Raw genomic sequence first — 10,837 nt, 5'->3', positions numbered from 1 at the left:
GAAGCACGGGATAGTTGAACGATTCAACTGGCTGGAAGGATTCTACCAGCGAGATATCCGGATGGGGAACAAGCAATTCGCAACAAATGCCTAGATTAGCATTGAAATACCGTGGATTACTTCAGTAGAGATCTTACAATGTTTCATGTATTACTGGCTCTTATACTGACTGAAATTATTAGGATTGAGTAAAAGTTGGACTGAAGTGATTAGGTCAATCAAGTGAATTTATTTGAATTGGATTGGTTTATTCGATTTTGATTATAATTAATTTTTTAAATTGATTAAATTAATTAATTTGATTAATTTTTTATTTTTAAAATTAATTTTTTAATAAAAGATAAAAAAATTGATATAAGTATTTTTTTATAAAATATTGTTAAAATTATTAAATCTTTTAATAATTTTATTTGAATGATATTTTAGTTTAAATTTTATTAAATTAAATTTATGATTAACTAATTATTTATAATAAAAAAATAAAAAATTTTAATTATTTAATTAAATTAATTTTGATCAATTTTATTGCGATCAATTATTTAAAATTTTTTAACCAATTTAATTATTTATTAAATAAAAATTAATTAAATCAAATCGACGAATTGTTAACACTTAAAAATTATCTCCAACGACAGAGAAGTAAAAGAATCTTACTAATCAGTCAGAAAGTTGTCACCCCAAAAGTATACATTGCATTACTAAAAATTAAAATATCACGGATAAAATTTTTCAATGAAATATTTTCATCAGTAATTATCAATGATTTATCGTTGGATTATCATCAAAGTATAATTATAAAAGAACGTAATAATTAGCTACAATTAACAACGGAATACCTAATTCACCGACCATAATTATAAATGAACCCAGATAATCATTTGCCCAGTTTCTGTATATTTCAGAGATTTTAAACATTGTGCTTCCACGTCGAAGAAGCCTACCTAATTCACCTCAGTTAAAAAAGGAAATTAACTTATCCACCACAGGACAGCAATTAAAATAAGCACAAACTTTTTTTAAAATGCCTCAGAATTCCAAATTTCAGCACAGTTTTTCTTTTAGACTCTGGGGCAAACATTTTTCTCCTAACAAAGAAAAAAAAAGATGGAACATAGAAACTCGTTCCTGCAACCTCGTCATTTCTGTAAATATGTTTACATAACATCTTCGCAATATAATATCCATAAATGTTGTTTAATAATTCAACATGGCAATATACATTAACAAAAATTTAAAAAAAAAAAATCAAGTCAGGGTAAAAGGAAAAGGAAAATCAACACCAGTAAAGAAACAATTTCACCAATCCAACCAAAAGAAAAGAAAAAAAAAATTATATACCCATCTTTCACTTCTTCAGTCAGATGAAAAGTATAGTATTCGATTTCGATGCCATTGCTTTATTCCCACATACGGTTCCCGGGACTGTCTGGCTTATCAAGCCTTCCACTCGTGGGAAGGCTACTTCTCCTAATAAGCCCTCCACTTGCATAAGCCAAGCACTCATCGCAGCAGCAATCACACCTGCCGTATCCATTCCCCACATTTTGTCTGCCTATGGAGTAGACATGGTTTATTGGAACATGACCGTGCCCCATAGGGCCCCTCCCAAAGTCGTGTGGCCCTGGTGGCTTCTCAGCCCGAAATTCTAGGGGTGGTTTTGGAAATTGAACGCTGTAAAGCTGTAGCTGCTGGTGATTTTGGTGGTAAAAATTATGTGGCTGGTAAACTTGGCAATTGCTATGGTTGTTGTTGTTGCTTTGGGGATGGAGGGTGCTAAGGCTGTAAAGGCTAGGAGAACTCTGGACTTTAGCTAAGGTGGGTCTGTTATGACGGTATCCATTATTCAACAATGGTGGCTCCAGATGCAAAGAATTATCCATAATTCTGCCATCATCAGGAGAAGCCGGGGAAGAGCAAGCGGAGACGCTGAAGTTGGGGCGGTTTCCATTGACAGGGGTGAGCCTACCACTACTATTATTTGAACTTGGACGAGTTATGCCATTGACGGCTTCTATATACCGCTGCTCAACGGCGTAAGGATCAACAGGGTTCATTTGGTTCTCAACCACGACTGGACTCGAGGGAAACAAGAAAGCACGTAGTTTTGGAGTCCCTTCACCTTCAAGACGATCGTACTCATCAACCATGTGTTTCAGATCCTCATCGGATTTCACAGTTACCAAGGCATCAAGTTCCTCAGGGATAACCTGGTATCTCAAAATCATGTCCCCGTCAACCATACTGTTTAGCTTCTTCATTAATTCTGTCATGCATGGGGACAATGTCACTTAAAAAAAAAAAGCTTATTGAAACGCCGTAACCTTTGGTAATAAAGCTTAGTAAGGAGGAAACGAGGGTAAACCTGTAAATTTGATATCCCGAGGGACCGCCACCACACGAGTCTCTCCTCCAACGTACTTGAGGTTGGCGTCGCCTGGCCTCGGCAATATTTTCCCGCCATAGCTGCATAGAAACTTCAACCTACTTCTCGGCGATGAAGCCATCCCTTCATCGCCACCAATCGTTTCGCTCGCCGTCATTTGATTCGCCTAAACACCGGGTTCGGCTCGGTGATTACTGGTCTTTGCCGGTCAACCTCGTGTCCGTATGCCTGAGCTGTGTTCTAGCCTTTTCCTCCCAATCTTCTGTTGGTATAATGAAAATTAATTTTACTAAAAAAAAGATTAAATTTAATAAAAAAATAAAAGCTTATTAATGGAATAAATTATAATCACAAAAGTTCTGGTTTTTGAAATAATCGAAATTTCAGGTTCTAAAATCTGCAATTATAATGATATAAATTAAGTAAATAACAAAATAATCTTAAATTAAAGGAATATACAAATTAATCAATCGAAAATAAATTCAATAAATCAAATCATTCCAAAGCATCATTAAAACTTACGGACTCAACTCTGAGACTCAACTCTGAGGCCGCTTCGAGTCACCGACTTATTCAAATATGGCTTCCTTCGAAATCTATCGAGTAAATTTCATTGAAATTAAATAAATTTTTTTAAAAGGACAATTCCAAAGAATATTTCTGAGATTGAAGCAGAGCAAAAAGAGAACTCTGAAAGATTCCGAAAGTTAAAGAAAAAAATTTGAAAACAGAATAACGCTTTTTTTAGATAAATTCATAACGTAATCTGTGGTTGTTAAAAAATATTGAACGGTTTTCGTTTCTTGCATCCAATTACCGATATACCCCTAACTGTTCACTTGATATATACGCCTATGACACGTGTCATCTATGGAGAGCATCCATCTGATCCGAAAAGTGCTTGCGTGGCATATTCAGTGACTTAGCTTTAGTATCTTGTTGGGGCCCCCAGCCTAAATCTTGTTGATGACGTGGCAGGAAACTATTGGGTTTCCTTCCGTCATTGAAGCTTTATTTATTTGGGCAACAAATTTCTTACGTAATAAAAGGCCAGATACTCTAAGCAAGACGGCATAATCGAAACACCAATCCAAATTTAGGTCAATACAACTTAATTTAGTTTAAGAATTAAAATTAATCCTTCCTCTAAATTTAGTGCAATAGAAACGCAAAGAAAAACACGCATTTATAGTAGATTATATTTTTTAATATAAAAAATATGTAATCTAAAAATAAAGAGAAAATTTATATTAAAGTTTTTTAATAAAAAATATAATTTTAAAATTTTAAAATTATTGAATCACATATTAAAAATAACTATAAATATCAATTAAACTAAACATTAAATTTTATTAATTTATAAATCTAATATATATATATATATATATTATATAACAATATATATAAACAAGTTTACCACATGGATATTTATATAGACAAATTTTTTAAATAACACATAAGATAATTTTTTTAATTATGAATTAGATAATTTTGAATTTATTCAAATATCAAAATTATGCAAATTATAATTGAAAATCAAATCAATTTAGATATATATTTTTTAAAATTAAAAATATGAAATATAAATTTTATTTTGTTAATAAATAATTTAAGTTGTTTACCAAATAACCTTATTTAAAAAATTATTTAATTATCAAAATCTTTCAAACATATTTAAAAATTATAAAGATTAAATTTATTCAAATCTTTTAACAATCTTTTTTATTTTGATTTAAAAATTTTTCTATTTAAAAAATTTACACAAGACATTAAAAATTCAAATAATTTTATGAAAATTTTGAAAATTCAAAAATTTTCATCTTAAATATTTAAATAATAAGATCATCAAAATGATTATATTTATTTAAACTCTAAGTATCAAATTTATACTTCAAATAAATGAAAAAAATTAATATTATCTTTATCACTTATTATATCTATTTTAAATTTTAAAAAATTAATTTAAAAATTATCTATTTTATCCTAATTGCCATTAAATAATTTTCTTCAAATTTAAGACTATAAATGTAATGTGTTATACATAAATTTTTTTTTTATTTTTTTAGTAACTTTTTTTCAAGTTATATTCTATTACTATTGTAATTTTTTTTTTTTTTGCTTATAACTATTTTTCAAGATATATTTTATTATTATTATAGTTTTATTCTTATGAACAGAATAATATTTTTAATTTATTTTTATTTTTTCACATATTTTTAAATAATTTTCATATTTTGTATAATAATTTAATCAAAATTACTAAAGTGAAAGTATGTTAATACGTATTTTATTATTAAATTTATCGTTCAATAATATATATTTTTATTTTTTAAGAAATATATAATTTATTTTTATTTGATATAATCTTAAAGATGTATAAATATTATTGTAAACAAAAATATTCAAAGAAAAAACATAATTTTTTTCTTGCTATTTTTAGAAAATGCATTTTTTAATGAAAAATCAATATATATAAATTTTATATATGTTATGAGTTTTAAAATTTTGAATATAATTTAAAAATAATAATTTGTATATATATTCACATTAAATAAATAAAATTATTTTATGTATCGTATAAATTATAATGTGATTATATATAATTGAATATACAAATATAATTATTTTCCGTCAAAGTTTAAGATTATATCCAATGGTGAATATTAATTCATAATTTATTCTAAGCCAAATATGAACTTCCAAGTTAAAAGTTACTTTAAGGATATTTTGTGGTTCAATAAAAAAGGAAATGATAGACCACAATTACATTGAGAAACATTAATATTTTTAATGTTTTCCTGTCATTTTAAGTAATTAATTATAACGTTAGAGGTAATAATAAAAAAAAAAACCAACTTGCTTGATTAATTAATAATTACTACTATAATTTAAGGATTATCATAGTAAAATAAATAATGTAAGAAATTTAATGGAACGAGATTGGCGGTGCGGAGAACTTGTATAACAGACTGTGAAGTTAATATAACCTCAGCGTTGAAAGCGCCACTTTGATGAAAACTCGCAGTTAAAGTCTGAGTCTGACTCACGTGTCAATAGAATCTCTCATTCCAGTCAAACCCCATTTTTATTACTTGCGTCTCTCTCAACCCTTCCCTTTCTAGGGGTTTCTCTTTTTCGTTAAATTTCATTTATTATTTTATTTACATTTCTTCACTCTCCAAATTTTCTCCATCAAAGAACCACTTTTTTTTTTCTTCGTTTAGGTTTTGTTCTTTAAATTTCCCATCGTTAAAACCTCGCAGTTTGGATAAACCTCGAAATCGAACAAAGGGACTGACATTTGGGCTTCAAATTGCGTGAGCTTCACTTTGATTGGTTGTTTGAGCTTCAAAATCTGCTCAAAAAACTCCCACCAAAGTTTTCCACTATAGTTCTTGGCCTGCGTAAAATGTGCGAATTTTTTTTTTCTAATCTGAGCTAACTTATTTATTTGAGTCTATTTGCAGTTTTGGTATCTTTTCTTTTCATGAATTTAGGGATCTTTGCTCAATTTGAACTATATTTGGGCTTTGAATGTTGTTAATTTGAGCTAAATTCGTTTTAGCTCTGCTTGTTTGTTGGAAAAATGAAATTTGCTTTCAATTGATATATATTTGAAATTTTGAGCTATTTAAAGACTTATGATCTGCTCTGTTTTGGTAAAACATGCTTTTAAACGATGGTTTTTGTTAGGTTTTTACAAGTTCAGCTATTTGTAGAATTTGGGTTAGGTTTATTTATGGAAATGATTGAAAAAAATTGTTGCTTTACTTGGACTAAAGTTTGTTTATTTTGAATGATTGAATCAAGTGTAGAATTTGGTTTCAATTTTGTTGAAAAAGAGTGATGCACTGAGCAATGGCGCTTAAGGTTCTAGCTCCAAAGGCGGCTGAGATTGCCATTCGGTCCATTGGATGTGGATATGATGTCGGAATGGATCTTAGGCTGAAGTACTGTAAAGGAGATTCAAAAGATCCATGTCTTATTGAGATTGATGAAGATGGAGGCCGTGAGATTGTTTTGCCTGGTGGAATATCCATACCCAACGTGTCCAAGTCAATAAAATGTGATAAAGGGGAGCGTACTCGATTCAGGTCTGATGTTCTCTCCTTCCAACAGGTAATAGTTTAATAGTTTATTGTTTGTTCAATGCTATCGTATCAATAATTTGGTTTTTATGTTTTTCTTCTCACAAAAGTAGTCTGTTCGGACGTAAAAATTACACCCTACCTGCTTATTAGCTGATATTATCAATATCCATATGTATTAGTATTTCAATTGCTGTGGCATGAGTCAAATCCTCTAGAAGATATATGAGAAATGCTAGTCATGTTGCGATTTGGTTCCATTTATACATTTTTTTAGTCTGTCTTGAGAGTCTGCTTTTTCTCATTTCTTTTCTTTTATTTTCTCCAGATGTCGGAGCAGTTCAACCAAGAAATATCTTTGACTGGAAAAATACCTTCCGGCCTCTTCAATTACATGTTTGAATTCTCTGGTTGTTGGAAAAAAGATGCTGCCAATACCAAGACACTTGCTTTTGATGGGGTGTTCATCACCCTCTACTCAGTTGCGGTGGAGAAACCTCAAATGGTGCTACGAGATCATGTCAAGAAAGCAGTCCCATCAACATGGGAACCTGCAGCATTGGCAAGGTGAATTTCTACTCAAATTTTATCTTTGAATTCTGGTGATGGAGTTCTTAATTAAGACCAGGTTTAGGAGGCGTTTTCTTCCTTATTTGATGAATTGGGCTTCATCCCATGCTTATTTCTCTCTACCTCTCTTTGAATTTTGCCATCACATGGAGAACAATTCAACGATCAACTTTCTAGTTTCTTTTATACTGGTTTGGCCTGTATATTCTTGATGAAAATAAGTAGAATGCTGTTTTGTGGTGTTTGGGTATAAAATCTTCTGATGTCTATTGCCTGTTTTATTTAATGTTCTTACTTTCTTCTGTATACTATTTGAGGTCTCTTATATAATTTTGGTGGCATCCCAGGTTTATTGACACTTACGGCACTCATATTATTGTTGGTGTGAAGATGGGAGGGAAGGATGTTATTTACATAAAACAGCAGCATTCCTCGACTCTTCAACCTGCTGATATCCAGAAAAGATTGAAGGATATGGCTGATAAGAGGTTTTTAGATGCCAATGGACATTATAGTATGGGGTCTGAGCAAGTTTTTGAGAGTGACAAGGTTTGCCATAGACTGTCTATGATATTCTTCAAATCTGTAGTTGTGTATCTTGATAAATCATGCTTCTCCTTTGGATGGAATGAAATCAATATTCTTTTACAACTGGGTACAGTCTCCATGAGAGACCTGGGAAGCAGGGTATTATTGTGGAAGTTGTTGCTGGTTGTTGTGTATTGGCTTCAAAATTTGTTTAGAGAAGTACTTTCAAAAGGGAGAGTTTTCTCTCTTTCTTAACATACTAACACTACAACCCCGTATCACATTGGTATTACATGATTGCTAGTGAGATACCAGTTAAATAGTTGCCAGAGAATATGAAAAGTCTGTACTGTTTAAACTGTTTACGTTTTAGACCAGGATCTGGATTTGTAATTGTTTTTGCTTTGCCACTGTTTGATGAGGATAGTGTTGTATTCTAGGTCTTTCAAGTAGGTTGACAATTTTGTTTTTAATTTTATTACTTTGACCCTCTATGCTTTAATTGCTTGCCTTTGTTAGTAGAGATTAATAATCTATTGAATAAAGAAATTATGGCTCGTCATCTGCATATTTCTGATCTGCTTCCATCTTTGATGGTGATTTTTTTTTTGTTTTAAATTTGTTATTAGGTTTAATTTGTCTGTCAATAATCCTTATAAGTGAACCATTGGCATAATTTGCGATATCTTCTAAGGTGCCTTATCTAATCATTTCTGTTTCAGTTTGAAATCAGGGAGCAGCAGCTGACATTTGCAAATAATAGTCCATCAAGTTCATATGCACATAAAGAGGTTTGTGTTCTGGCTTTTATATGATCTTGTTAGCTTGTTAGTTAAGGTCCCTTGATAAAGGTTTAAATTTTTTTCCCAATATCAATTTTGTTAATAATTAACTAAAAATTGCAGGATATTATAAGCATTTACAAAAGGAGAGGTGGAAGTGATAATAGAAACCTATCTCATAATGACTGGTTACAAACAGTTCAGTCAGAGCCTGATGTGATCTCAATGTCCTTTATCCCAATTACTTCTCTGTTGAATGGAGTCCAGGGTAGTGGATTTCTGAGCCATGCCATAAATCTGTATTTGCGATGTAAGCAAGACCTGTATTTCTGTCTGTCCATCTAATGCATTATGGTTTTCTGCTGCTAATTTGAATTATCGTGTCTCACTTTTTTTTTTTTAAATTTGGAATGCATTCAGTATTTTCTGGAAGAAGTGTGCCTCAGGTTTTTGTTTCTTCAAAATTTTCTGACAATATGTCAAATATAAGATATCATAAATTCATTAACCATCTTATTGCTATGTAATTCTAAGGCAATCAAACCCAAGAGTTATGAGCTTATTTTGGTTAAAACCTTTATTAAATGACCATAAGTTGTCAGTGAGTAGCACACTGCATCAATAAGATGTGATCTTGGATCACTTTTGTTATCATGGAATCCTTAACTAGCTGTGCTTGAACGGTTGAACTAAGAGAGAGATATTTGGAATAGAATAATTGATCGGTCTTTCTATTGTTTCATTTGATGTGTCATGAAACAATGCAATTGGACTTTATTTTCCTTCATTTTGGTTACCGCTGCAAATGGTACTTCTTTATTTATATTGCAAACAGTCTACACATGTTTCATCCATAAGCTATTGCTCTTACAGATAAACCACCGATTGAAGAACTCCACCAGTTTTTGGAATTTCAGCTTCCAAGACAGTGGGCACCAGTTTTCAATGAACTTCCTCTTGGTCCACAACGAAAGCAACAAAGCACTGCATCTTTACAATTCAGCTTCATGGGGCCCAAGCTTTTTGTGAACACTACTCTGGTAAAGAATTTTGTTAAATTAAAAACTTTCTAGCTTTTTGTAGGATGCATCAAGTGTTTGACTATGTAGGTTTCATCCATGTATGTGTTGAGTAGTTCTTGTTGCCCTTTTGGCTAGACAAACTTGATAACATGTTGATATGCTGGTGTTGGATTATAGATGATCACTAAAGTCTCAGCATTTTAAAGTAAAAGAAATCTGTGCCATGATGATTGTATGTTAATTGTTAACAAGGAAATAGCATTTTGTAATTAGACAAGATTTATCTATAGTTATATCAAAGAAAATGCTTCTGGTGGAACTCATATCAGTAACAGTTTATCCAAGACTTCATCTTCTTTAGGTCTCCCAAAGAGAGCACTATTCAACTTTGTTTCATAGTCTGGAGATGAAGTTGGAAACCGATAGTAACTCTAGGATCATTGACGCTGTAGCCTTTTCTGGCTAAGTGTTGTTCATATCAAAAGAAAGGAACTATAGCTAATTTCTACTTTATATAATTTCATGACAGGTTGATGTGGGTAAGAGGCCAGTGACTGGCCTCCGACTATATCTAGAAGGTAGACGAAGCAACCGCTTAGCCATCCACGTGCAGCACCTTTCCTCCCTTCCAAAAATTTTCCAACTTGTAGATGATCCAAATGGGAACTTCTGCCAAGAGTCTCATGATCGTAAATACTATGAGAAAGTTTATTGGAAGAACTACTCTCACGTATGCACTGCTCCTGTTGAGTCTGATGAGGACCTTTCCATAGTAACTGGAGCCCGATTGCAGGTTGAGAATCATGGTTTTAAAAATATTCTCTTTTTACGACTACGCTTCTCAACTGTCGTGGGGGCAATGTCTGTTAAGCATCCAGAATGGGATGGATCGCCTGTGTTGGCCCCTAAGTCTGGACTCATATCCACACTAATCAGTCATCACTTCACTACAGTTCAGAAGCCACCTCCCAGGCCAGTTGATGTGAATATAAACTCTGCTGTTTATCCTGGAGGCCCTCCTGTTCCTGTTCAAGCCCCCAAGCTTTTGAAATTCGTTGATACAACAGAGCTGACAAGAGGGCCACAAGAAATTCCTGGATATTGGGTCGTTTCTGGGGCAAGATTACTTGTTGAGAAGGGAAGGATCTCTCTCCGGGTTAAGTATTCTTTATTGACTGCAATATTACCTGATGAAGAAGGCATAGAGGAGCACTAGCATATTTTTTGACCACTTATCACCCTTTTTTTCCCTTGCCAAATATAATTAGGAAAAATTTTCTGAAGATCAGAAAATCCCAAAAGAAAAGGACTGGGAAGTTGACGCATAAGAAGTCTGAAGAGATATGTTTGGATGTGTTGGATTTGGGGTGGTGGTTATATCATTGTATTCATTACTTACAAATTTTTATCTTGTACTATATATAATTTTTTTTCTTTGTTTCTAATATCAATTTGTCAAGTTGC

At 32.0% G+C, this 10,837-nt stretch overlaps 2 protein-coding genes across 3 annotated transcripts; one reads left to right on the top strand and one right to left on the bottom strand.

Annotated features, from left to right (window-relative positions):
• Positions 1-1,107: 1,107 nt before the first annotated feature.
• LOC111281852 (uncharacterized) lies at positions 1,108-3,141 on the bottom strand. The gene is made up of 3 exons (XM_022869582.2): positions 2,906-3,141; positions 2,363-2,645; positions 1,108-2,263 (listed from the first exon to the last, which is right to left on the bottom strand). Exons 2-3 carry the CDS (start codon positions 2,538-2,540, stop codon positions 1,398-1,400), a joined length of 1,044 nt encoding a protein of 347 aa, XP_022725317.2. The 5' UTR covers positions 2,541-2,645; positions 2,906-3,141; the 3' UTR covers positions 1,108-1,397.
• Positions 3,142-5,503: 2,362 nt separating this feature from the next.
• Positions 5,504-10,832, top strand: LOC111283222 (MACPF domain-containing protein At4g24290-like). Of its 2 annotated transcripts, none has more exons than XM_022871678.2 (8): positions 5,504-5,794; positions 6,199-6,502; positions 6,800-7,038; positions 7,389-7,590; positions 8,292-8,360; positions 8,475-8,661; positions 9,225-9,391; positions 9,903-10,832. In XM_022871678.2, exons 2-8 carry the CDS (start codon positions 6,242-6,244, stop codon positions 10,587-10,589), a joined length of 1,812 nt encoding a protein of 603 aa, XP_022727413.2. In that variant the 5' UTR covers positions 5,504-5,794; positions 6,199-6,241; the 3' UTR covers positions 10,590-10,832. The 2 variants fall into 2 exon arrangements, with proteins under 2 accessions (XP_022727413.2, XP_022727414.2); XM_022871679.2 differs by having other exon boundaries at positions 5,557-5,794; positions 6,194-6,502.
• The last annotated feature ends 5 nt before the right edge of the window (positions 10,833-10,837 follow it).

Source organism: Durio zibethinus, chromosome 5, assembly GCF_047325235.1.
Source record: "Durio zibethinus cultivar Kanyao isolate XHJ-2024 chromosome 5, ASM4732523v1, whole genome shotgun sequence".
NCBI classification, from domain to species: domain Eukaryota; kingdom Viridiplantae; phylum Streptophyta; class Magnoliopsida; order Malvales; family Malvaceae; genus Durio; species Durio zibethinus.
Note: the sequence above shows the minus strand (reverse complement) of the source record. Positions and strands in the feature narration are given on the sequence as shown.